The sequence below is a fragment of the Epinephelus lanceolatus genome, chromosome 11 (assembly GCF_041903045.1).
Source record: "Epinephelus lanceolatus isolate andai-2023 chromosome 11, ASM4190304v1, whole genome shotgun sequence".
NCBI lineage: Eukaryota > Metazoa > Chordata > Actinopteri > Perciformes > Serranidae > Epinephelus > Epinephelus lanceolatus.
This window is the reverse complement of record NC_135744.1, coordinates 27,696,203-27,724,158: the sequence shown is the minus strand read 5'-3', so window position 1 is coordinate 27,724,158 and position 27,956 is coordinate 27,696,203. Positions and strand designations below refer to the sequence as shown.

Below are 27,956 nucleotides of genomic sequence, written 5' to 3'. Positions count from 1 at the left end.
TAATCTTACGTCAAGACGTAACGTATTACGTCACTTGGGGGGGTCGTTGCGTACAGGGCGTGGTACTGTGTTTGTGCCGTGCGGTCTGCGGTCCACCGCCAAATTCAAATAGTGGAAGAAAGAAACAACAGCAGTAGCAGGCAGCTGAAGCAGACGACTCACACACAACTGAAACTTTCAGGTAAGAAAGCGACTCGGTACAACAGCTGGATAAACAGCTGGTATTAATGTGAGGTGTGTAACGTGGACGTTATTTACCGTTAGCGTAACAACGGAGGTATTAAAGTTAGCTAACATTTCTGCTGATAAGCAGCCGGTGCGAACACAGCCCTCTTATTGTTTGTGAATGATAATCACCGCCCTGTTATTGCTAATGATGCTAATACTACGGTAAATTGTTACGAGTGTGAAACTTGTAACTTCCCATTTGACGCTTAAATGCTAAATCACTGCTATTTACTCCTCTGTGTTTTTTAATGGAGCCATAACGTTAACGTTAAGGTCAGTGTGCAAAGCTAGAAATCCTGATCAAACAATGGCCACCAAACTTTCACTAACACGATTAACTGCTGCCTTGTTGTACGGGTTGTTACGGGTCATTTCCCCTCCTTTGTTCATCAACATTTTTCACATTTTTGGTCAGTAACACATAATTGTGCAGTCATTTCTCAAAGCACCAGTTACACTTAAATTAGCCCAAGATTGTGAAGAGTTAAACTTGATTATCTCAGTCTTAACATCTGGAAATATATCATTTTTTTGTTGCTCTAAGTGGCCTTTAATAAGCTTCTTTTATTTGAATTATGTCCTGTATTGGAGGTATCTCTCTTGATTAATCTAGTTATTCATAAATGCTCCATCATAATTTATCAGAGCTAAAGATTATGTTATTAAATAGGTTGTTTGCTCCAACCAATAGTCCAAAACTCATTCAATTTACAACCATGTTAAAAAGAGAAAAACTGTAAACTCTTACACTTGAAAAGCTGTAACATTTTTGCTTCATACATTATTAAATTAGTTGCAGACATTCTATCTACTGCACCAGAAAGTTTGCACGAGATGTGGAGTTATTTATTTACTTTAAACATGTAACGTTATAAAGCACTTGAAACATCTGCTTTGCAATCTGCTATTAAAATGTTTATCCTATCATAATACAGCCTCAGCTGCTCTGTTAACCCTCCACTCCCCTCTTGCAGGTAAGCATGGCATCTTCAGTGATGGATGGAGTTGGTAAAGCTGTGGTGGGAGTCTGGCGGGCACACACAGTCCTGGATGAGTCCGACGGGGCCGAGAGCTCCCCAGAAGCCCCCGACCGTTTCCGCAAGCTTCGCTCTTCATCTTCACTCAATTCTCTGCGCATGTCTTTGCGCAAGCGGCTCCCGCTGCGTGCAGTCCAGACCAACTCTCTCCCAGAGAATCCAACTTGGGAAACCATGAAGGAGCAGCCAAAGCCCAACCCAGTCCGTAAACTTACACGCAGTGCTCGGAACTCCATCACTGAAGTGTATCAGGTGAGGGTTTCCAGCTGACTTTGTGTGTGAAGAGGCCTTAATCTCAAGTTGCTGTCTTTTTACTTTTGATGCCATGTAAGTCAATCAAAAAACCCTACATTTAGAGCCCTTGTTAATTCAGTTTGGGATGTAAATGTATGATAATCAAGCCACTTATGTGCTAATTTGTATCCTCCCTATCATCTCTCCTTTTGTCCCTTACCCAGAGGCTACAGAGGAACAGAGAGTTTTCACGTGAAGAGTGTTTGGTAGAAACCCCGGGTCGGATATGTGATGGGGAAGAAGCTGGTGCATCAACTTCCCGTACCCCAAGACGTACACCTCGCCGAGCTACAACACCCAGACGCACCCCCAGATCAACAGCCACACCTGGACGTACCCCAGGCTCCAGAGGCAGAAAGACTCCCGAGGCCAGCGTACGAGGAGTGAAAACAGGTGGAGGCAGGCGACAGCTGGTCCGCATGGCTGCATTACGGAGTCCCTTTGCCTCCCCGAACACACAGAACCAGAGGCAGTGAGTCTTCTGTTATTCAGAGCTTCATAACTACCTATGCAGTTGCAGTCATGATACAGCTGATGTATCTGTGGCTTTGCTGGTTGGTCCTGCTGTTTTTTGTTTGCTATATTTGTTGCTGTTATTTTCTCTGCTCTGAGTGTTTGTTTCTCTGCTGTAACAGAAAGTTTGACCAAGATTTGGAGTCAGTGTCCAGTGGGCTCAGGAAACTCAAATACCTGTCCAGAGCCTTTGATGACTTGATTGGCAGAGACGACAGGTAAAGCATCCTCATCTTCATCTTCTTTCATTTAACTTTTAGTCAGAAGTTTTGCCTGTTTTTATGAGTAATAGTGAGCAGAAGGTGGTTAAAATACTGTATTTCTCTATGAATGAAAGCATGTGTGTGCTGTAGGTGAATGAGAGTGTTGTGTGTACTAGTGGAAGCTATCGGTCCAGGATTATTAATACATATCCTGCATAGAGAAGACCGTTCTCTTCACCCTCCCACCCAAAGAATCCCTGCACAGCTTGTGGGTCCCCAGACTTCCTTCCCCTCCCCCCACACACATTCTTCCCGGGCAGATTTGAAACTGGGTCCGTGTTTCTTCTGGTATTCGGATGAGGAGGGAGTTAGGGGGCGTCAGCAGGGGGAGAGAGTATGGGTGTGGGAATTGGAGCCAGATGAAATGACAAAAATGCGCTTGAGAGACCTTGGAGTATATTTACATCACTTCCTGTGTTGACTTTCAAAATGTTGAATCATGGTCTGGATTGGCCCGTAAATAATGAGATGCTCTGTGAAGAAACAGAAGGACACACGGACAGTGACTGTGTCTGTACATGCAGACAGACAGCAGCTTTCCTCCTCACTGTATGAGAGTCTCCTCTTATGGAAATTTAAACACAAGTTTGTTTTCCTCCGACTGCAGGCAGTTCAACTATTCCCTAATTGCGGAGTAGGGAAGAAGGTAAATAAAAAAGTTGTGCTTCTAAAACCAGCTTAGCTGTGGAGACGTGCTCTGACCTAATTTTGTGACACAAAAGCGCATGGCAGGGCTAGCCTGGTGTCGATGCATGGCCTGCTGTGTGTATGAAAAGCTGCTCTTCTATAACTGATGAATAACTTGCCTTGTCTAAATAAAGAATGCTCTTCCTCTCTATCAGATTTACACTTCCTTCCTCCTTCACTACTCTTTCCTTTACACACTGACTCATTTTCTGTCACCCTATTAGCTCTGACACCCTTTCTCCTACTCACCACAGTGCCTGCAATTAAAGATGTGACTTAATGTTATCCAAATTCAAGGTGATGATTGAATAACACTAGTGAAGCACGGCTTTAAAAGTCTTAAAATCCGGTTTCTAGATGTACTGAAACATCTCAACATTTCCTGATAGGTCATCAATGGCATTCATTTTTAGAAGTAATAACAATATAGCCCCTTTTCATACACAAATTGCAGCTCAAAGTCCTTATAACATTAAAAGTAACAAACACAGGAATGTATTTTAAAAAATGATGCACTCGTAAAGAGGAGAGAAGTAAATTGATGATGCATTTGGTCCTATTTTCTATGTCTTATTGGATGCACTCTTAAAGATGTCGTTGGTAACTTTTATGAAAATAACTGTCATATTTGCTTAAATTGTCACTAAAAGCTCACACACAGTATTACACGTGTCAGATAATCTGTGAAAAAAAAATGTGCTCTTGTCCTGCTGCTTCTAATGGCATTTTGGCTGTTGGGAAACAATCAATCAAAGCTGAGAGGTCTCTACTGCAGCTGTTAGTCATGTCAGTCACTGCAGGCAGCATTGATCAAATATGGTTTAGTGTTCTGTTACTGCATTGCCTGAAATGTTTGCAGAAATATATTTTAAACCCCGTTTCCACCCAACACTTTTGGTATGGTACCTTTGGAACCAGAAGTAACCCTTCAGACATGGTACCTAGTCCCTAGCGTTTCCTCCGACTACAGCTGCTGCGAGAGGCAGCAAAACATCCTTTCATTTTATAGTTACAGTTTACTAATATATGTAAAACTCCATGGTATGAACAGTGATTACATGAGCCTCTAATCCAGCCACAACTCCACCTGAGCGGAGTGACCGTCTGCTAATGACCAACAGACTGCAGTGTTCACAGCTCCACCTGTTAGTACCAGATCTGTGTGCTAGGTACCCCAACAGAGGGGGGACCAAAAATGGGGATGGTACAGAACAGTTTCATTTCTACCATCCACAATTTTTCACAGTTGAAACGGGGAAAAAAAGCGTATCAAACTGTTTGGTGGAAACAGGGCTTTAGTGTAATGTTTAGTTGTAAAATAAAAAAAGTTTGCTCTGGCTGGTGGGCAGTGCACTAAAATGTGATTCTGAAAATATTTGAGGTGAGAAATAGCCAACGAAGTAACAGAATCTTGATTCATATTTGATCCGCGCTGCCTAGTTTGACAGTTTCACTGCAGTTCACAAGCAGATAATTATATGATTGACAGCTGCAATAGAGACTCCTCAGCTCTGATTGTTTTTTGTTCACAAGTGGTGATGCCATTATAAGCACTTTATGAGAAGGCAGAGGAACATGTTTGTTTTTTTCCCCACATATTATCTGTCTCATGTACAACTTGTTATGGTGACCGTTCAGTAAATATGAAAAACCATTATTTTAAGTCTTAAAACTGAGTCAATAGCTGCCGACACTTCACAACTCACTCTTTTTTATTCTTCTCTGCAGTACGAGGGCATGCTCTGGAGGAGCGGTGATGCGAAAGTTGGACCCCAGTGGTAAACTGAGTCGCTCAAACCTCACACGCCGAGCCTCAAACCTCTCAAACACAGTGGGAGGTTGGGCCCACACAGCTGTGAACACTATCCGCAAACCCAACTGAGCTACATGCACGTGTGTGTTTGTGTGTAAAACGCAGGACCTTTTTGTAAACATGTTTTACATTTATCATTATTGAGGTATCGCTGTTACATTTATATGTAGTGTTGTCATGACGATACTGGGAGACTCTTATTATACGGCAGCTTGTCTTCTTTTTTATCTACGTTGTGTGTAGTCGGCAACATTCAAGTTCTTCTTGTGTGTTTACACGTCTCAGGTTAGCTGGTTGTGGGTAAGATATCCTCATTGTAGCTACCAAAGGGATTTCTGTATTGTGGTGTGTGCACCTGTCCTAGCTGCTACAACCAAATGTCTTAGTTACATGTCAAGATACTAATGTTGTAGTTTGTATTCTCACTCTTCTGCTAGTTTCTGAAGTTTACTTTAAAAGAAACATTGCACGAGACCAAAATTGTATCGGGAGAACTAACACTAAATTTAGTGACGAAGGGGAGAAGCATTTCCCTCTACTATATATGTATGTATGCAATAATGTTACTAACATTTGTTATTCCTTTTTTTTAAAAGTTGTTTGATTATGCCAAATTGTTAAGTGTATTTTCTATGAAAGGGGAAATTTTTTATATACATAGTTAAGCAGTATACAAGTGGGATCTTTTTTCATGTCTGTCCTTGAGGTAGAGGTTGGCACTTTTAGTGACCTGTGGATGATTCATGTATGAACACTATACACATAAATACTTTGATAATGTGATGGGAGGGAACATGTAATGACTCATTTCCTAATGTTAACAATGATAATGTTATAAAGCCATATCCAGTAGGTTATCAGCAACCTCAAATGAAGCAAAACACTTTTCCCCTGTCTGCCATCTCTATGTATTGGTACCTTCTTTTCTGCAGCAGTGAGAAATAAGGACCGCTGTTGTGCCTAAATGTGAAAGAAAGTGTCACAATAAAGCCTGTAAGCTTCAACCACAACCACAACGCCTAATCATTTTTGTTACTATTATTATTGCAACATGTGGTAATTGTAACTTGGACTATTTGCAACCCCAAATATAACCTTACTATTTATATATTAATGCTGGTCTTGCTTTAATGTCTCAAATTAAATGACGTGGAAGGCATTTTTATTGTCAGTGATACTCAGTATGTATGTTCATATTACTTACACTGCTAGGACCAGATCATCTGCGCATCTGAATCAGTGGTGAAAGTTATAAGTCAGCCATTCGATTTTGAGAAGATTCAACGTGGTTTACAAAAGAACTTCAACATTTTATAGAATTTGGAAACTGAAGTACTGTGAAGCGTGACATCAGAAACAATCTACTTTTTATGCCACTGCAATATTTTATAGAATCATACAAATATGAGTAAAATGTAGATTTAGGAATGGGTGAGATAATGTTATAGGATGCGATTATAAAGGCTCTTTGCTGTTTTGTATCCCTAGTTTGTGCAGTTGTTATACTTTTCCCACATACTTTGGATAAACATAATTTTATACTGACCAATAACTTCGAAAATGTTATCTGTATGTGATACAAGATCAATATCATTGCTTACACAGTACTACTACATACTGATTATTGTTAAGTAGTGCAGTGGAATATTTTCCCTAGCACTATATGACAAATTTGAACTACTTCTGCTTTTCTCAAGTGGTTCCATTTGATTTTTTACTTCACTACAAATTTGACATTTCAGATTTATGCATACCATATTAAAAAAGTACATGAACAGCTTATAAAATATGATGCACTGCTAAAGATTAAAGTGTGAAAATAGCTTCACAGCAGTGGTAGACGTGGATACCACTACACAAACAGACACAAACAGCAGTATTAAACCCCTGTATCCTTGATTTTAGACGGCTCACTCACTTTCTAAAAGGCTGAATACATGGGCATTAGCAAATACGAGGTCGACCACTACTGAACTCCAGTGGTGTAGTGGTAGTTGATGCAGTGGGTGTACTACCAGGTAGATAGTTCGGTTACTGAGGAGGAAGTGGGTATACTGTCTTTTATATTCCAGTGGCTTTTTGGCTGATTAAAATTCCTCTTACATTTTAATGCCTCAATAACAATCCAGTGATATTGCATTTATAATCAAACACAAACTGGGTCCATTTCACAAAATTAGTAGTTTTACTTTTGATACTTTTATAACTACCTAAAGAAATGTCTTGTGTACTTTTACTTTTGTTAAGTGCATTTCAGCATATTTTTACATGGATGTTGTAGTTCTTTTACAAGTAAATAAATGATCATAAGTATAAAAATGACCTGAGTGTAACATTTCTGAGGTTTAGTTTTTATATAGCCCTTTAACAGGGTGTCGACAGGTATCAGACAGTTAAATTTAATGTTTTAAAGACCCTTTCAAGACACCTTTTAACCAATTTTACAAAAGATTATTGGACAAATCATGTTTTACTTATCTAAGCATCGCATGTAAGCATTGCAGGTGAGTAATATATAGCCTATGTGGTCTTGTGCAGAGGTAGGTGTTATGTAGGAATATGGTTTAAGAGTGACTTAAGCTGATCTACATTTTGCCAACAGGTAAGTGCAAGTATGAAGTAAAATGACAGTATTGTAGTTTTTAAAGGTTTGTAACATTAGAAATGTGGACTTTAACATAAAAAAGCTCCACTTATTTTTTTATAGAAATGAATTAAAAGATGTATATATGAAATTAGATAAAATGTCTGTAGCAGTTAAGACCTCACAAACTCAAATTTAGGAGTATTTAATAACTTTTAAGGCCTTATTGTTGTAACACTGACATTCAGACATTTTCAGACCTTTTAAGGACTTGTGTAACCCATAAGGGCAACAGCTCCCTCCAGTGGTGGGTCAAGGCTAAAGCAGGAGAAACGAGAATCGTTCAGGTTGTCCCTTGTTGTTATCCGTCCTTAGCCCCACGCCTCGCTGTAATTGCTCCTCCTCTGTCTCTCCGGCTTTGTACCCAGAGTTGAGTCCACGCCGCGGCTTCCTTCTCCAAGATACCGGGGCTGCTAAACATCCCAAAATGGCTCTCCACGTCCCCAAAGCTCCGGGCTTTGCCCAAATGTTAAAAGATGGCGCCAAGGTGAGGATGAATCTGTATTTGGCGTACTTTAGGAGCTTTGAGTGTGTGGTTGTGAAGTAGCATGCTAGCTAGCGTTAGCCCCTGAGTTAGCACGCTCATTCACAGTCATGTGGGAGACTTCTAGAAGGAGGCCAGGCCGGACAGAGCCGCTGCAGCCGGGGCTGATGGGATGGGCATGACTGCGTGTTTTCACTGTCCTCTCAAACAGTTTAATATGTTATGTATACATTTGCAGTGTTATAGCTGCTATAATAAGTGACTGTCAGACAGCAGTCACATTTTGTTAGCTTTTAGCTAACTGTCAAACCCCAGGGTGTGCCAGAGATGCTGATGCATCCCGTTAGCTCATCTTAAATCTGTGGTGTGGCTTATTTTCCGCTCATGTTGATACCAGCTCATACTCCAGAGATGATACTGATTGATTAATTAAGGTGTTTTGATACTACTTGTTTTTAATGAGTCATCACGCAGGGTGCCAATACCCATTTGTCTGATATGTGAACTTACGACATTAAATGCACCTCTCTTGTAAAGGCACAGCAGTTGAGTTGTTGTGTTTTCTGTTGCAGCACTATTCAGGGCTTGAAGAGGCAGTCTTCCGTAACATCAGAGCATGTAAGGAACTTTCTCAGACCACACGCTCCGCCTACGGGCCAAACGGTAAGTTCTCTCCTCAGTAACATACATTTATTACATCTTAGTCTAAGCTTTCACTTGTTAAACTCGCATTAGCAAGACAACAAAATCAGCGATGGCTAAACTATGACACTGTTGTTTTTCAGGTATGAACAAAATGGTCATCAACCACTTGGAGAAGTTGTTTGTCACCAATGACGCCGCAACGATTCTCAGAGAGCTTCAGGTGAGGAAATCTAACAGTCTCCTGCAACACACAGGGATGATTTATATATGAGGGGAATTCAACTCTAACTGTGAATCATTTGTTTTACAGGTGCAGCATCCAGCAGCCAAAATGGTGGTGATGGCATCCCACATGCAAGAACAGGAGGTAGGAGACGGGACAAACTTTGTGCTGGTGTTTGCTGGAGCTCTGCTGGAGCTGGCAGAGGAGCTGCTCAGGATGGGCCTGTCAGTGTCAGAGGTAAACCGTCATCGTGCAAGTTGTGCTGTGTAGTGCTTGTATTGACTTTTTCCTTTACCCACGTTGTAACCTCTACTTGTCTTCTGAGGAAAGCCGTTTTTATCTGTTTATTAGAAAAAAGACTGTTTATTTTCTTGTTGGTATTTGAGTCTCACACAGTAATGTCACACTCCTAGAAAAAATACACAATTGTCCAAACGCAAATCAGCTAAATATTTGCAATAAATTAATATCAGGCTGATGCTTTTATATGCTTTTCAGAGCTTATATTGACATAACGGTCAAGAAAAACATGAATTTTTGCACCCCAAAGAAATAGTTTGCTGTATTTACTCAGTGTCCCCTCTCCTCTTTGCCACAGGTGATTGAAGGCTACGAGAAAGCGTGTAAAAAGACTCTGGAGCTCATGTCAGACTGCGTATGTTCCTCTGCCGAGAACCTCCATGACATCAAAGAGGCAACAGCTCTCATTCGCACAGCAGTCATGAGTAAACAGTACGGCAACGAAGACTTTCTCGCCAACCTCATTGCACAGGCCTGTGGTGAGTCAGCAATACAGACTTTCTAACCAAACATACGGTCAGCTGTCAAAAACAATTCGCTTGATGGTAGCGTTAAATTTTGTGTTTCTCTGACTTTGCTTTCTGTACTGTGCTTCAGTGTCCATCTTCCCAGAGTCTGGCAATTTCAATGTCGACAACGTCAGAGTATGCAAGATTTTGGTAAGCATCATCATCCACTGACTGCATTGTGTATTTGCGCATGTGTGTGTGTGTGCCTCTAAGTTCATGTTGTGGGTTTTTATTTTGTTTTTTTTTTCAGGGCTGTGGAGTGACGGCATCCTCCGTGCTACATGGCATGGTTTTTAAGAAGGAAGCAGAGGGAGACGTCACATCAGTTAAAGACGCCAAGATCGCTGTCTTCTCCTGCCCCTTTGACTGCATGGTGACAGAGACCAAGGTAACAGATACTTTAGTCTCTCTTTGATGCTTTAGAGAAATCTGACATACAAGAACTAAAATTAATTAAACTTAAATTTTATACTCCAACATACTTCTGTCTCTTTACCTGTGACATTTCACATTTGGCCTAAAATAAGTAATTGGTCATGAGTGTTTATTACTAAGACTGCATTTATAAGCTACATTTTAGGATTAAGAAAATAATGATTAAAATATGATTCGTCTGCAAGTGTTTTTCTTTGCTATCTACATGCTTGAGTTGTAACAGAACTCAGGTCACAATGTTACAGACCTTTTTCCCAGAAGATATTTTGACAGCCAAATTTCACAATAGAAAAATAAGAAATTAATTATTGCTGAATGCCATTTAGCAGCCTCAGTATCAGGGACCCGGTGTCAGGCATACTGGCTCACTTTCCCACTGTCATGACTTATTAGGACATTTGATAAAAACATAACCATCATTTATACATCATAAATACTAGGGGTGTAACGGTACACAAAAATCTCGGTTCGGTACGTACCTCGGTACACAAGTCACGGTTCGGGTTTTTTTTTTTTCGGTACAGTAATGAAAAAAATAGACAACTATTAAATATCTTTTACTTCTTGGTAACCTTATTAAAACATACCACCACAGCAGTTAACTTTTTTTACACAATTTTTGAATGAAACAAATATATATAAAATCCTGCTTTTTCACATTGTTTGAATGAAAAATATAAATATACATTTCTGCTTTAACAGTTTTACTCAATTAAAATAAAAAGTATAGTGCAGCTGGTCAGCTTTAAAGCCTGCTCAGATTCAGTTTTACTAGGAACTTACTTAGCGTTCCCACTTTGTTAAAGTGCAGTAAACAAAACATGCTTCTATCTAAAGTGCAGCTTAAACAATTTTACTCAACTCCAATGGCGTTGGTTATTTATTTAGCGTGATGGTCAGGGAAACTCTCTTTCTTTTTAAACGACGACGATATCGTAGTTTGCACCAGATTGCCTTTTCTAGTCGTGCCGGTTAACGTTCAAACTCGGGTGGTGTCGCTTTAGATGCGTTAGCATGTTAGACGTGTTTCCAAGTACATACCCGACCGCTGTTCTGCAGTGTCGGCACACTGCTTTTGTCTTGTCCACTTGTTTATTTCCATCTTCGTATTTTACCCTGAAACCAAAGTGTTCCCAAACGGAGGACTTAAGGTTTGCGGGTGGGTCTTCAGGTTCGTCAGGCTCACTTGCCATGTTGTCAAAATGCGAGAATGCGCTGCACAAAGTGAAAGCGGAGATTTACGGGACTCGGTCCGTCACTCAATTATGTCTGTCGGGGAACTAGATATTTTAAATGGTTCGGCTTGCAAAAACGGAATTAAAATAAAACAAAATAAAATAAAATAATATCCTGCGCCCAATAATTTGGTACAGGGTCGTGCCGAACCGAAAGTCGCGTACCGAACGGTTCAACACAAATACATGTACCGTTACGGCCCTAATAAATACTTTTCCTTCAATGGTAAGACAAGGCCCAGACACACCAAAACCACATTAAATAACTAGTGGCGACAGAGACTGTTGCGTCACGTCCTGTCGCCTGTGTTTCGGCCAGAAAGCTGCATTTGAATGCACAACAAAGACTACAGCTAACCCCACCTAGCATGTATGTTTTGCACCTGTGTGAGAAGAAATTACGCTCCACACCTACAGGCAGAGGTAGTCTGTAATCGTCATTCAAAAACTGAAGCTGAACTGCCAATCAAAGTGATTTCATTTGCTGTCTTATTTGCTGTCTAGTGTCAAGGGTGTGGGGCGTACCACAAAGACTAAGGTGTCAGACACTCACCTACAGCCCAGCATTGACTGATGGCTTACTATCAGCTTAGTGTGTCAGGGCCCTTAAAGTGTCCTCTGTGAATAAGGCCTGTTGTCATGGGTTTGTAAAGTCCCTATCGCCCCATGAAGGTTCTGATCTTGTTGCTAACCCTGGTCTTACTCATCTTGTAGGGTACAGTGCTGATCAATAATGCACAGGAGCTCATGGACTTCAGTAAAGGAGAGGAGGATATGATGGAGGCTCAGGTGAAGGCCATCAAGGAGGCCGGTGCCAACGTGGTGGTGACTGGGGGGAAGGTGGCTGATATGGCGCTGCACTACGCCAACAAGTACAAGCTCATGGTGGTCAGGTAAGACTCAGGTGACGTCTGGTCATCCAGATCAGAGTTTTCTCCTTTCATGAAAATGTCTTCCATAAAAGGTACATGGGGGCAGATGAGAGGTGTCTGTTGTAATGTAGTGGTATTGCAAAGTCTTTATGTTAGCATACACTTTGTCAGAGTGTGCTTTCCCTAAATCTTTCTCCTTTCCCCACCAGGCTTAACTCCAAGTGGGACCTCAGGAGGTTATGTAAGACTGTGGGAGCTGTAGCGCTGCCCCGGATGGTGAGTGCCTTCCTGTTTTGTTCAGATCAGCTGTATGAAGCATAATAAATCACACCGTTACATCATGTATAATGCTGCTTTTCTGCTTTCTTAGACGGCCCCAACTCCAGAGGAGATGGGTCACTGCGACAACGTGTACCTGACAGAGGTGGGGGACACTCAGGTGGTGGTCTTCAAACACGGTAAATCATCGTTCTTTGCTCCAGCTTCGTGAGTCTTCATTTTAAACCGAATCTTTGCACCATGTGAGTTTTAAGCTCAACTCATTGTTTATTTCAAACAGAGAAAGAGGACTGTACCATCTCAACGGTGGTGATCAGAGGCTCCACTGACAACCTGATGGATGACATTGAGAGGGCTGTAGATGACGGAGTCAACACCTTCAAGGTTCTGGTCAGGGTAAGTCAACACAGTAAACCACTGTAGGATTTTTGCAAGTTCAGCATGAGCTGAACCCTTTAATTTTTCTACGTACTGCTTGGTCTGCACACTGGTTACAGTTTCTGTGTCATTCACCATCTCTAGGACAAGCGACTGGTACCTGGAGCAGGAGCCACTGAGATTGAGTTGGCCAGACAGATCACCTCATATGGAGAGGTACATGGATTTTAGTGCATACGCTGAAGTGCAGCAGGTTCAGACTAATGCCTCTCCTCTTGGTTTTTGCTCTTTACTGAATCATTGGCAGATAAATTGGAGAAACATAACCTCTGTTTTTTTTTCCCCTCTCTGTAGTCCTGCCCGGGACTGGAGCAGTACGCCATTAAGAAGTTTGCTGAAGCCTTCGAGGCTTTGCCACGAGCGCTGGCTGAGAACTCCGGTGTGAAGGGAAGCGAGCTCATCTCCAAACTGTACTCTGCGCATCACGAGGGAAACAAAAACATGGGCTTCGACATCGAGGTGTGTACATTTAGTTTGTGGCTACTTACCTTCAAAAATGTGTGCAAGTACAAAAATTAATTTATTTTTGAATGTGTTGTGCTACATGTTTCTGTGTTTGCTTCGGATGACTGATGATGTGGATGTGATGCTGTCTTTAGGGAGAGGGCCCCGCCATCAAAGACATGCTTGAAGCCGGCATCCTGGAGCCTTACCTGGTCAAATACTGGGGCGTCAAACTGGCTACCAACGCTGCCATCACAGTACTGAGAGTTGACCAGGTGTGTACAAGACCTCACAAATACTCACGACACACAGATGATCAAAAGCAGCCACAAAGAATGAAATATTTTATGTGTGTGAAAGTAAACTACAGTGAAAATGGTCAAGAAACATGTTACCCAGTGCAACTGTATTAATGTGTTTTTGATAGTTTTTGGACAACACTGCAGCAGGGTTTATGTTGCTGGTCCACATGTCCTAGAGGTTTTCAGTGTCCCTGACAAATAGAAGAAATCCGTTTATTGAGGTTAAAAACTGTCATCACAGTATGAAGGCATATAGATTCATGATATTTGTTATTTTAAAAGTAGGCTACTTTTGCTTATAAACTATATTCCAAATAAATTATGTCCCCTCAATAGACTCAAGTGCAGAAATAAAGCTATTTTGACACAGCCATATGTTAATTGGGGCAACACATTAACACCAAAATTCAGCTTTAGGTATATATATTCTCAGATTAAAAAAGCAAACAAAAATATGCGTTGGCCTCTCTGGCTCATTACATTTTAACTACAGCGTGCTGCTGCCGACTTGAAATCAATCAATTTCTTTTCATTGTAGGCTTTCTCTGGAGTTAAATGGAATAAAAACTCTTGGAGAAATGGAAAAATAACCATAACCTATTACTGGCTCATATAATTTTACCTCTTAAACTTTTCGCCGCAGTGAAGCGTGCAGCTACTGACTTGAAGGGCGCCAAGTGTTTGTGGTCTTCTGATGTTGAAAATAACAAAAATATACAATATTCCCTCATCCTTTCAACCATACTGCAGACAATATTTATGGTTAGGAGCATTTGTAAATGTTTTTGTATTTAATGACTGAATCTAATATCATAAGGATTTTGATTTACTCTGGGAGGTTTTTACCATTAGGATTTGAATTGTTAAACAAAGCCGTATCTTTATCTGTGGAGTTGAGCAGAAGCAGGTGTGTGCCTTTGCATTCAAGAATCGTATGTATTTATTTGTGTTTCTTAACAAAGGATTCAGCTTTACATTTTCCCTACCTGGTTTATGTACACACAAAGCATTTTTTTTCTTTAAAATTGTATTTTCTAGTTGTTTATAATTTGATATCAAGCTCAGAATCAGAAAAGGATTTACTGACAATGTTTCCACTTACAAGGAATTTCCTTTGGTTTTTAGTGCATACATTAAACATAGAATTAATATACTAAGAGGAATAAAATTAAGGCAAAGTACTGTAACACTTAAGGACTTATATATAGAGTGGAAAAATGTGCAATAAAAAATGCAAAGATAGTTTTAAAATGCACTATAACACAACAAATATGTGCAGTGTAGCTGATTCAGAATAAGCTGTACAGTTTGTGCAGGATGTGCAAAAATATTAAGCAAAAATACTAAGCAAACAAATGTGTGCAGTGTGCAAAGATTATAGTCCAAGATTGGTGTTAATGTAACAATGATAGTTTAAGAATCTGTGTTAGTGCAGGTCCCAGGCCTTGTTAATGAGGCTAAATGCAGTCAAGAAGAAACAGTGTTTGTGGCATGAGGCGTTGGCTCTGATGGACCCCAGCCTCCTGCCAGAGGAGCTTACAAAGCTCACGATGCTCTTACATTCAGCAGGTGAAGTGTTTTTGGAGAGGTCAATGTTGTAGTCTCCAGGTAGTTGATGTCAGTGTGTGTATATATGTGCGATGCAGATCATCATGGCTAAGGCTGCAGGGGGACCTGTAGCTCCCAAGCAGAGAGGCCACTGGGACAAGGACGATTGGGAGGAAGCACCTGAAAAGTTTGACACTCACCATTAGAGGGCGCACACACACCCTCCGCCAGTAGGTCCTGGAATGTGTGTGTGTGTTTGGCTCACACGGATGTACTCACTCGCTCACGGGACACTGAAGTTTTGATATGTGTGTGGTTTTTTTGCCTGCCACTACTAACACTGGGTGTGATACAGAATTCAATGCAGAGGAATGTACAGCTGCAGCATTCAGCCACTTCTCTTGTGTTTTTGATAATACCAAGCGTGTCACTGACAGCAGACTAAATCACTTTGAGTCACAAAATAGATACAGTATGGTTTGATAGCATGCTGCATGCACTCATGAACTCTTTTCATTGCAGTGGACATTGTCAGGCAAGTACAGAATTTGAAAATGTTGCATGTAATGTAGTTTAATAGAAATGGATCATGTAAAGAAGATGAGATCTGAAGCTCTGGGGCCCCTCCAATCACTGTGAAGCCTTTTGTCTTCACCAGACACAGCTGGAGCCTCTAGATCACAGCCCTTTATTCAGTTACCAGCAGTCTGAGATTATTTACACCACCTTCAGGAAAATCCTAGATGATGATCATAAACTTCACCCTCAGTACAGAGAGCCTGAAATGCTGTGATTTGTCCCACAATTGAACGTAACGGAATGGGGGTTTGATCTTTATTTTGTTAAAGACATTTTATACTTCAGTTTTAAAGGCATTAACTGCATTTTTCTACTGTAGCACAGTTTCTCTTACAGCATGCATGTTGCCATATGAGCTCATGAATATTTCATAGACCCTCTTGGCATCTGTAGGGATTTAAATCTCCTCTTTTACTTTAAAATATATAGGCTAAAATCATTACATGAGCACACAAGATTTAGCAAGAATTTTGGCCTCAGTTTGATTATTTCTATGTGTTTGTGCTGTGACAAACATTTCACTAATGCTAATTACTGTCTAACAGGTACGCCTTTGTATCATAGCTGAACCTCCAAGCCCGAGCCTGCTGCGTGGATCTCAGTTTTTTTAATTTCCATCAAGAAACAACTGACCGACTGCTGTCCCTTCTCATTTCAGATCATCATGGCCAAACCAGCAGGGGGACCCAAACCTCCCCAGGGCAGGAAGGACTTTGATGAGGATGACTGAATCTGATGCCCTCCAGCTGATGCCCCTTTAACCCTGAAAGCTCCCACATGGATTGACAAAAAAACCTTTTCTACTTGTTTATTTAAAGCTCAACAGTTTGGTTTATTTTGTAGAAATGACCACGCATTGGTTAACAGATATGTGAAAGTTAAATGTATGGATGGCACTGTTTGCTCTTTGTGTTCTTAGACCCAAATAAAAGGCACTTGGGCTGTCATGTTTTTGTTTGGAGTCTGTTTTTACTCAATTGTGACACTCAGCCACATTGTGTCGTTGATTTATCCGTTTAGGAATTTGTCTTGAAGAGACTGATTGATTTCCTGCCTTGATTTTATTTTTATGATCATTCAATGAGGGGAAATGGTCTTTGTGCCTGTACCGCCCAGTTCTGTCCCATCCCAGGGAGCTCATAAATCAGCACCATGCTGAGCTGCCATAATCACGCATGAATTTACCTTTGGTGATGCCCTGTGGGTTTGCTCTTAACATCATGCTGAGGCAGCAGAAATTATGCATGCCCTGGTTTATTTTTAGAACAAGTGAAATGAAGAATTGAATGGAGAGGTCTGTTGGAGATCTATCACTGCAGAGTGCATTTGTAGATTTATTGATGCATGCATTTGTTTGCTCTCTGCAAACAAATTAAACAGCCATGAGGTGCGCTGTGCAAATAATGCAAACGATAACAGAGATAGTCACTTATTTGTTGAATCGATGTCTGCGGCTGTGATCACTTGGAGCAGCAGGGGGAGCTGAACTCCACCAGGTTGCAGTCTCATTGGATGGAGGAGATCAAGATGTGGGCGGATTTGCGCTGACGTTGCCCATACTCGGGATTAACTTGTTTTTATGTCGCCATATCTTATCACATTTTGCACCGGGATAGCCTGATCTGCTGCAGATTGTTGATACAGAGTACAAGCAAGCGTTTTCAAACCTTAAATTAGTCTGAGTGTTGTGCGTAAAAGTGTTGACGGGCCACCGTGGGGGCGCGCAGGACGATGTGAGGTGCCTGCACGAGGAGCAGACGTCGCACTGAGTTTGCAGTGCTGATGTCCTGTCACACTGATGGGGGCCGACGGCAGTAAAAACAGGAAGGTGAGTTGAATGAAATTCCTGGTTGCTAAGGTGTGACGCATGTAGTGGGGGTTCCCTGTTTCCATGGCGATGATTTTGTTCCCTAAATCACCAGGCAGCAGCGACTGTGCTTTAACATGTCTTTTCTTTGCAGAATAATAAACTAAAGTGTGGTCAGATTGCATGTTTTATAACAAATAATAAATATACTTTATGTTATCCATTAAAATCTTTATTTTGTCTCCAAAAGTGCTGTAATCTTTATGCTTTTACTCTGAAGGCCAAATCTTTACGCTTCCGGTATTAACATCTGAAATCTACTGGCAATTGAGCGCCTTTAAACACACAGTGTTCAAGTTAAATCCCAACATTGCCCAGTCTCTTGTCAACTGTCAGGCGGATGTCGCACTGATGGCAGTTGTTTCTGCTGATGGATGTGGCCCCTCATTTGGCTCTGATGATAATAACATCCTACATGGCTGATTACACACATCTTGCACCACAGAGCATCAGATCTGTCGTGCAGCCCAGGGGAAGAGAGGGGGGAAGAGGGGTTGTATGACCGAGTGACTGCAGATTGGATGTAGACCATGCAATTTTTTTCTCTTGATGATCAGAGATGAGAGAGGGGATGGTTAAGGGACTGTTCGTTATTTATGAGGGGGGAAGGGTGGTGCAAAAAAGGGAAGGCAGGTCAAATCATTTCTGAAGCACTGGGGAGGGAGTTATATTTTTTTATTTTGGCTTAGGGAAGGGGCATACTAATTTAAATGGTTGTACTTTGTAAGAAAAACTAAAAATTACCAAAATTACACCATTATCATGGTCAGAAACTGTAAAAACAGAAATTAGGATTGGATTTTCATATTTCATACAGCCCTTGTTGGCTTTCGAATCTTCCAGGAAGTGAGCACTGCTCTCCTGGGTGAAAGTCGGTGTTCGTTGGGTTAGGGTTAGGGTGTCGCCACCTTAACTTTCATTCTTGTCCCGCCACATTTCCCCCTGATGCCGCCAAGCACTGTTAAACTATAACAGCGACCGGTTGTGTATCGTGCCAACGTTAAAGGATGCCTTTCTTAGCCAGCGTCTGACGCCACAAGTCACTGCCCAAGCACCAGATTTCGACGGCTTTGGAGAGACATGGGGCTGAAAAAAAACATAACCAAATTTGAGCTTAAAATAGTAATATTTCATCTTAATAACTGTATTGTATGTCAAAAATAAAAAAAAAACTAAGTCACACCCCAGCCACCTCCTCCTCTGATAAAGAACAGTCCCTAAGTGAAAGCAATCTGTTGGTCAGTTGAGCTTCTTTGCTGCATTTTAGGGGATTTTTACAAGGTCACAAAGTGAAGTTACACTGATCATTTTGCAATCAACAATCACACAGTGGGAAATCTTTTGTTGGAGGAAGAGACTGCAATTTCTCCTCTCACAGTCACCTCTATATTAGGTCTGTCATTAGGTTTGCAGCTACAGGCAATTCTGAGAGATAAATGACATCAGCGACTGAAGTAGATCGATGGAAAATTTGTAATTCATGAGTGTATATCATATACAAAATACGTATGTGTCTAAGTGGAGCTACAGAGTTGGAAACATACTGTAATCCAGCAGCAGAGGAGATGTGTTTGCATTGAGCAGCTCCCCAGTACATGAAGCAATGCTTAGGCAACTGTCCCTGGTTAAATAGTGAATATAGAAATTTTTTTTTTAAAGGCCTCCTTTTGTCCTGCATATCCGTTGGCTCATGAGTTTCTAGGCCATGAACTCCCAAAAGGTCAGGTAAAAGAAGAAAATTGCTTTTAGCAGTGCACGCCTGCCTTGATAAGTGTTGATTGCGTAAAACAGTCCCAACACCGTGTCCAATGAACAGTCCCTGGAGCTGGCTAGAAAACATGCAGAAACACTTGTGTGCATTTTCTACCAAGACCTTCACACAGGAGTTCTTCACACAAAATGATAATTTGTATATCAATTACTTACCCTACCTTTAAGGTCTTGGTAGGAGATTAATATGAAAGTGGGTTTTTTTTGTTGAAGATATTTTTGGGGCATTTAAGCCTTTAATTGACAGGACAGCTAAGCGTGAAAGGGGGAGAGAGAGAGGGAGTGACATGCAGCAAAGGGCCACAGGCTGGAGTTGAACCCGGGCCGCTGCGGCAACAGCCTTGTATATGGGGTGCCTGCTTTATCCACTAAGCCACCGACGGCCCATGAAAGTGTTTTTTTAATGACATCCCAGACAGCATGTTCACTGACATGATCCATAAATTTGTGTTCCACCTGCAGCACCATCTACTAACCTGCACCATTATGCTTCTTGGTGCATCCCTTTCCCCCCTGTCTCCCCAACAGAGGCCCGCTGAAGGCCAGGAGGATGAGGACTTCTCATCTGGATGGCGTGGCTTCCTCTCCAGCATGGGTCTGTCTATCCCAGCAGGCCTCTGTCGCCTGGCCCCACCTGCGCTGCGTCTGGGCCAGCGTCGAATGCTCCAAGGCAAGGCCCCCGACATTCCAGACCATGTCCTGAGGTTGGCAGGAGTCGGTCCAGGAAAGCTGAGGGCAGAGTGGAGCCTGCCGGCCTTCATTACCATGTTCCTGCCCGAATTCCCCCACCGAACTGTGCCTGGGCACGAACACTTTCAGGTACACCTCAATTACATCATAGACACAAACAGCATCTGAGGCTTGATGTGATTCGATAATGCATTACTTGGACTATTTTTACCTCTCCACCTCGCCTGTCTGGTGTTTTCTATCGATTGCTCTCTGTCTTTGTCTCCGTAACTATTTTTTATTCCATCAGGTGTTGAGTTACATCGCCAAAGGTTCATTTGGACCCATTCTGAAAGTGAAGGACAAGACCAAACAGAAAACATATGCTGTCAAGGTGACTCATCTGCTTCAATCTCACATTTTAAATGTGTTTATTTGTTTGATCCAAGCCATGAAGAGTCTGACTCACCGGATGGAGAGCAGTTACAAACCTGCCATTGGCCGGCTATTTCAGGCAGCATTCTCCTCCCCTTTCACTATCTGCTTGCGACTGTTTTGCAAGGGCATTGTTCGCTGCATCCTGCACTTAGCGCCGATCAAGATGATTGTGATTGGTTTAGAGATAAAAAAACAACCTGCAGCGTTTTTCCCCAATACCATGATGATAATGAGTGCTTCCAGACTTTTCTCTAGGGCTGACACAGCGTTATGGAAATAGCCCTAGCCATGAGACTGAGCCATGAATGAACAGCCAGTTTATGATTTCAGAGAAGTATCTGCAAGTTGAAAGTCAGACAGTTGAAAGTGAACGAAATATAGAATGTTATATGCAGGCAAAACATTTTAAAGACCATGCCTGCTTACTAAAAAAGTTCCTTTTAGTGGTCAAACTAGGAATTGTCATTTGAAATGTAGTCAGAGGCTTTTAACATCCACACACCAATGACATTGTTGTCATAAAATGTCATTGTATGATATAATATGTGCAAGTCAAATTCCTTGGGCTTCTGTGAAGTCTTTTTTCATCTATGTATTTTTGTCGTCTAACAGGTTATACCTAAATCAGAGATCCTAAGACTTGGGGTGTTGGAGCAGTCAAAAGAAGAAGTTATTGTTCAGGTGAGTATTGAGAACAGGCCCTTAAAATCATTGTGAGTTTGTCGATAGAAAAAAATGAACCTTGAAAGTTTTTAGACATCAATATCTCTGAAAAGACAAGGTTTTGGAAATAGCAAATACAGCACACAAATTCATCAGTCATCAGTATACCTGAGACACCTTTCATACAATAATCAATATTTTGCATAGTTAGGGAAACCTTACTATGTATATGTGTTTCAGGATTTATTGACTTAGCATTATCCTTAATAAAAAAAACAGCGGAGGATCAAAATACTAGGTTATCTAAGCTGTATCTAAGTTCTATATGCAGACGATGTGCTATTATACAATGCCATTATTAACTGTATGAAACTCAGTTCCATCAGTGTAAATTAACTTAAGGTAAAACTTGAACCTTGAATGGATTTACACCTTATCTGATATGTTGTGGGTCACACTCTCATTTGTATGAGGAGGTTATAAACTATTTAGGTATTTTTATTTGCTCTTCCCTTAAAAATAATGCATCTGTGCATCTCAATTCCAAACATGCTAATTTTAAGTCTTTGAATTTCACCAACAAGGACTGAGGTTGTAAGTAAAGTCATCCTCAGAAAACTAGTTAGACCCAGTGCAGAGAAAAGTATAGATCTCTATTTGATCAGTGGCCAAAATTGAGATTTTTCAGGTTGATCTTGGACCTTTGCCCGCAGCGTCAGGTTCGCCACCCATTTGTCCATGACCTTGAGGACTGCTGGCAGACTCAGCGCCACCTCTACATTAGTGAGTCGGACAGAGACCAATCCAACCCAAATCCACTATCCAAAAACCCCCCACCCCACCTTCCTCACCTAAACCCTGGAAGTCCCATCCAAACCCTGACCCAACACCTAGAACACGAGATTTCCAATTAAGTCTCTTTATTCTGGTTGTTTTGCCTACAGACTTAGACCCCTACAACCCCAATCAACCACTGCCTGTGCATCATGTATCTGCTTTGCCCCCTTTTCCTCTCCTCCAGAGCATTTGCCCTTTTTTCCAAATCAGCCACTGACTCAGAAAGTGTGACCCAGTTTGTTTGCTACCCCACCCCCTGTGAAAGGAGAGCAAAGTTAGCCCGGGGACCAGATGTTGGACGCTGCTGCAGCTCAACAGGAACACGTGTCACATTCAGAAGAGAGGACGTCCCTGCTTGCTTAAACAATGAATCATCACTGAATCATTAAGCCATAAATGTAGATATGGGGCATATTTGGAGCAAATCAAGTCTATATAAAGCCATCGACCTGTATTACAGAGGGAGGTTCCTTGAGGCTAGATTGCTCCATCTCTAGGTAGAGAGGGATGATCCATCATTCCAGGCACACACCTATTTACTCTTGCACGCCAACCCACTTTTTTTTTATCTTTATCTTTTAAAGCTGTGCCCTCGACAGATTGACAACAATAAATCTACTTTGGTTTGTAGAGGAATATTGTTTTACACTGTCCTCACCTCCAGATTACACTCCTCTCTCCTAAAATCTTTCACCAGTGTGTGCTCCACATCCCGCTGACCTTCACTACCCCCCACACCGCACGTTACATGACATAGGCATGTTTTAATGCTGTCCCTACTCCCACAGTGTGTGACTACTGCAGCACCGGAGACCTGTACACTTACTGGCAGATGATTGGTCAGTTCACAGAGGACACAGTGCGAGTGTTTGCAGCAGAGTTGGGATGTGCGCTCGGTGAGTACTTACATATTAAAAGTCTGTCTTTATGACTTGAATATCCTAATTAGATCAGAAGTGAATACAGGAAGGTTTCTGACCTGTATTTAATTTGAAGTAATTATAAGAAGAGGACTCATTAAAAAGAGATGAACTTTGAAAGGATGTCCCACAGCAGCAAAGCAGTGTCATGGGTTTTAAATATGCACGTAGGATTTGAGCATTGTAGCATGGTTGATTTTTATATGTTTGCTCTTTTTCACTGTTTTTTTGCAGGCTTTCTGCATGACTTTGGGATCATCCACAGGGATGTGAAGGTAAGACAGGGACGAAAGTAGCCATTTATTTTGTGGTGATGATTGTATCTACAGTCTTTTTAACAGAGACTTTAGATAACATCAGCCTTTACTTAACATGTAATAAAGTTAGTTTTGATTTGCGTGTCATGCCAAATATTTCACACATCCATCAACTTGAGATTCCAAGGCACTGCTCACAAGACATTGTCCAGTGACATGGGTAGAAAATCAAATGCAAAACATCAATCAAAACAGAATGTATACACGTCTACTGTGCATTATAGTAAATAGCGGGAGACAGAAAAAACGCCACAGGCCTGAGGTTTATCCTGATAAAGGGTTTTTTCCATGTTTCCCAGGTTTTCTCTACGAAACTGCCCTACTTACATGTTTCGTAACAGCCAACTCAGCAATCTTTGTGCATCCTCACTGCTGGAAAAAAAAACACCTCTATATTTGGTTTTATCTTACTAAACAATAAATTGTGTAGTTCTGAGTATACATACTCTACACACTGAGTGCTTTATACTTTATGGATTTCTTTTATAGTTTTTTCCCTGCCAGTTCAGAGTAGGTCTGCTCATTAACATAAAAAAAATTCCAAATTTGTCAACACACATTGTTAATTACAGTTTGTTCAGTCAGTCCATTGATGCATTTGTGTATATTGCCAAGACTATGTCTCCTTAGTGACAGAAGTGTAGTGCCAAATTCAAATAAATTTGTATTTGGAAGATTGAAAACAGGCCTTTTAACCTGTACTTGGATGATTCTAAGGTGTTGGAAGGTGCATCAAACTTTGACAATGAATATCTGGATAGTTCAAATGATGGAAACTACTAAATGTGGAAAGACTCTGGGAAGATTAAACTGGAAAAATTATATGGTTAATGACCAATGGGACAGTTTCAGCAGATGTACAGTATGTCAGGAGGGAAGAATTTGGTCACGTAAATTGGCTGATTATGTGGTGTAGGACACTTTTAACTGACACGTTGCATTAAAGAAAACAATTTCCTGCCTGTTCGTTTTTGTTTTGGATTGTTGTGTTATTTTGTTAATGATTTTCATTTAAAAATCCAATAAAACATTTTAATTACAAACAAAAAAGAAATCCAAGGTTCAGGAAAAAACTGACAAAAGATTATTTTTCTCAAAACATTAAATTTAGTACATTGGTGAAAATGGATGGGTGTGTAATTCAGTCTTTTTGGCTCTGTTTGTAGATGGAGAACATCCTGCTTACAGACAATGGTGAGTATAAGCCAGCAGAGAGCAGCATAGCTCTGGTGTACAGGAGAACCTTCCAGAGAGCATCCTGAAACTGCACAGCTGTCAGTCAATACACATTAATGCAAACATCTGTTAGCGCTGAGAGGGAGCAGCCTTTGCATCCAATTACATTCGCTAATGAGATCAGATTATGATGGGAATATTTAGATATTTGTAACTGCATCGGTAAGAAGAATGTCATGCCATGTGTGTATAATGATGTAGAGAAAATGGTCTGTTCTAGGACACCTCCGCTTAGCTGACTTTGGTTTGTCCCGTCGCCTGGAGAGAGGAGGCCGGGCTTTTACCATCTGTGGAACCATCCAATATATGGGTGAGAAATATTCCACCACATCCTTTGATATGTTTATCTACAGAGCAGTGATCTGCAGATGCTGAGACATAATAACATACTCACACTGTGTGCACTATTATTCTACGAAGTGAATATATTACTGTACAAACATATAGTACATCCTGTGCTTTGAGCGTGCTCTGTCTGCTCTGCAGCCCCAGAGGTGCTCAGTGGTGGGCCCTACAACCACGCAGCTGATTGGTGGTCACTGGGAATTCTGCTTTTCTCATTGGTCACTGGGAAGGTGAGAGCTTGTTGCTGGTAGGCTTGGTGTGTCCTGCATGATGAGAAGATATTACTCACAGTCATTCATTCAGTGACGTACCTGCTGTAAAAGGAGGTGGTGCTTTCTTTAGGAGGTATTTTTACATTCAGTGATGTCAAGGACTCAAAGTGTTCTTAAATCTAGTCATAAGATGCCTTATGTTTTGCCATGAAAAGTCTAAAATCTATCCTTTTAAATTTAAATTAAACACCCTGATTTATTTCTGTTCATGTACTGCAAACTCTCCTCAGTTCCCCATGCCCCCCGAACAAGACCACTGTAGCATGCTGAGGAAAGTGCGGAGTTTTCCCTATGAAATGCCTCTCAGCCTCAGCTCTCCGCTGGCCTTGCTAATAACAGAGGTAATTACACAAAATGTAATCATATTGCTACAAGACATTAAAATCTACACCTCAGAATTGTTGCCCAGTTGGGTTAGTTTGATGTAGTAACACGACCTACACACGTTTCTCCAGCTTTTGTGCAAGACTCCCTGCCGCCGCCTGAGGACCCTTGATCGTTTCAAACGCCAGACCTTCTTCCGGGGAACAACCTTTGACCTCGCCCTGCTGCAGCGCCAGCCTGTGGAGGTAACCACTGAACATACAGATGTAGCCAGTTTCAAACATAAGTCAGATTAGTGGAAAAACTTTCAGTATTATTTTTCTCGTCACTTCCCCAGGTGATTCTGGAGCTGAGAGAGCGACCAGACCGAGCTGCCAAAGCTCGACGAGGCCTCACTTTGTCTCTGCAGCCTCTCAAAGGCTTCGACTACGACTCCTTCCTCAGCCCTCCTGCCACACCGGACACACAGCTGGACGCCAGCACGCAAACCAACACAGCTGCACCATTCCCTGGCCCGCTTCTCCCATTGCAGCCTGCTCAGGGAAAAGGCCCACGCAGAGAAGTGTTTGTGTGACGGACTTTGAGTCTACAGTATGGTTACAAACACACTAAAATTAAAGGCCTAAATGTATGTATTTCTGCACACTTATTCACCCTTACACACAGGTGTGGTGTGCCTTGTAAAATGTCTTATTCAGTAGAGCCAGTAGCTGGTTATGATTAAGTTTGACCTTTAGTTTAGAGAGGAATGATTTGTTTAAGCCACATTTGAGAACACCATTCCCCCACTTGTATTGGCGAGTTTTATGTTGGGGTTTTTGTGATGTACCGAACACAATTTTTTGCTTTTTTTTTTTTTTACTTGTTTGCCTTTCTCCAATGAGCACCTTTTCAAGCCTATTGTATTTGCTCAACTGTTGTGCAAGAAAGATTGCACTATTGTCCATCTATAGTTTACAAGTGACTGGTCATGGCTGCCCTGTTAATACTTTGCTATCAAATCCACTCCTCATGGAAAAGTCATGCACATGTTTTGTTTTTATGTAGATATGTAGAAAGTATCCAAACTCCCTTGAACAAAATGAGTGTTTTCTGCACTTCTGCCTTTATTTTCATGTTGATTATAAACAGTTTTGGCAGAAGTGTATGAAAGAAACTCTTGCCTCATTTTATGAGTGACTATGCTGTGATTTACTATGAAACATTTCTGTACCTTTGTTAACGCTGCAGTTTAACCTTTCCCTGACTTGACATTTACTGCCTAAATTCTGTAGCAGCAGAAACGTCTCTCCTCCTAACCTGTACTACTTAAAGTCATCACAACATCCGACAAAGATGCATACGCCTTCGACGTCTGCTTTAGTATGAATCATTTCCAACCTGCGACTCAGGGGAGCACTCGCTGGTTTTCCCAGGTCGGCCTTGATTTTGACTCTAAGATGGCGCCCAGCTGTGCAGATCTGAGCTGGGACTGTAAAGGTTGAATCAACAGCAGCATTGTTTACCTCCAGTTAACATTTTGATAGATACAGGGCTTTTTCTATTGACCAAGGCTGCCGTAACCCTAGCCAGTAATCACACCTCCATGCACTTACCTGACCATCAGATTATATTATGATTTTGTAAAATATGCCCTGATGTGTACCCAGAATGCCTCACACATGTGATCCTGAGCTTGCTTTTTTTGTCACCAAAATGCTTATTTATAAATTCCTATTTATAAAGTTTATATGACTATTTTGGATGCTATTTGATGTTATATGTTCTGTTATAATGTATTTTTGTAATTACCATGTAGCACAGATGGAATATTAAACTTCCTGTACAGCGACCTGCTGATTTGGATGTTTTGTCTGCGTGAGATAGCTGAAAGAAAGAAAGAAAGAAAGACATTGCTTCACTTTTCCTATCAGTCACCCCACGTTGTTTCTGCAGAAACGTTGCATGCTTATGTTTGGTTAACGAATGACATTTGTACAGTATCAGCAGTCGACAGTTACTTAAGTGTGTACTTCTACTTAACTACATTTCTATATACATACATTTCTACATTCATATACCAAAATATGTGGTCCACTACTGAACTGCAGTGGTTTCGTGATAGTTGATGAGATGGTTGTGCGAGGTAGATGAAAAAGTGGGTATACTATCCTATACATTCCAGTGGCTTTTTGGTTGACAGATGGGCATGCTGTAAACGGCCAGAAAAAGAAGTGGGTATAAGCTGTAAATTGCGTATACCTTCCACTACACAGCTGCTTGAGAGTGCTGAGTCCTAGTTATTTTGATTTCCGCTCAGAAGTTATAAAAATATTTCCATCTCTTTTTCTCAACGTGGCCTGATAGAATTTAAGTTTTTATTCATTAATCACATGTGCAAGTATCCTATAATCCTTATATGACTTTCACCATCATAAGCATCTATTGAGTACTTTACTTACTTACTTATTCCTCTTCATCCCCATGGGAGATAATGCTTCAATGAGCTCTTTCCATTGCATTCAGTCCTTGGCAGCATGTTGCACC

At 41.2% G+C, this 27,956-nt stretch overlaps 3 protein-coding genes across 5 annotated transcripts; all 3 read left to right on the top strand.

Annotated features, from left to right (window-relative positions):
• The first annotated feature begins 43 nt into the window (after positions 1–43).
• pimreg (PICALM interacting mitotic regulator) lies at positions 44–5,845 on the top strand. 2 transcript variants are annotated; one of them, XM_033638246.2, is made up of 6 exons: positions 44–181; positions 1,203–1,517; positions 1,724–2,031; positions 2,195–2,290; positions 2,943–2,981; positions 4,751–4,883. In XM_033638246.2, exons 2-5 carry the CDS (start codon positions 1,209–1,211, stop codon positions 2,971–2,973), a joined length of 744 nt encoding a protein of 247 aa, XP_033494137.1. In that variant the 5' UTR covers positions 44–181; positions 1,203–1,208; the 3' UTR covers positions 2,974–2,981; positions 4,751–4,883. The 2 variants fall into 2 exon arrangements, with proteins under 2 accessions (XP_033494137.1, XP_033494128.1); XM_033638237.2 differs by lacking the exon at positions 2,943–2,981 and having other exon boundaries at positions 4,751–5,845.
• A 1,961-nt stretch (positions 5,846–7,806) lies between these two features.
• cct8 (chaperonin containing TCP1, subunit 8 (theta)) lies at positions 7,807–16,719 on the top strand. Of its 2 annotated transcripts, XM_033610335.2 has the most exons (16): positions 7,807–7,966; positions 8,536–8,626; positions 8,749–8,828; positions 8,919–9,068; positions 9,430–9,610; positions 9,729–9,790; positions 9,891–10,028; positions 12,025–12,203; positions 12,392–12,458; positions 12,553–12,640; positions 12,742–12,857; positions 12,984–13,055; positions 13,194–13,358; positions 13,499–13,618; positions 15,292–15,423; positions 16,431–16,719. In XM_033610335.2, exons 1-15 carry the CDS (start codon positions 7,907–7,909, stop codon positions 15,397–15,399), a joined length of 1,677 nt encoding a protein of 558 aa, XP_033466226.2. In that variant the 5' UTR covers positions 7,807–7,906; the 3' UTR covers positions 15,400–15,423; positions 16,431–16,719. The 2 variants fall into 2 exon arrangements, with proteins under 2 accessions (XP_033466226.2, XP_033466235.2); XM_033610344.2 differs by lacking the exon at positions 15,292–15,423.
• A 566-nt stretch (positions 16,720–17,285) lies between these two features.
• rskrb (ribosomal protein S6 kinase related b) lies at positions 17,286–27,261 on the top strand. The gene is made up of 13 exons (XM_033637691.2): positions 17,286–17,600; positions 19,938–20,228; positions 20,389–20,472; positions 21,129–21,197; positions 21,893–21,962; positions 22,805–22,912; positions 23,171–23,211; positions 24,420–24,447; positions 24,710–24,799; positions 24,976–25,064; positions 25,337–25,447; positions 25,562–25,675; positions 25,768–27,261. Exons 1-13 carry the CDS (start codon positions 17,571–17,573, stop codon positions 26,002–26,004), a joined length of 1,362 nt encoding a protein of 453 aa, XP_033493582.1. The 5' UTR covers positions 17,286–17,570; the 3' UTR covers positions 26,005–27,261.
• Positions 27,262–27,956: the final 695 nt, after the last annotated feature.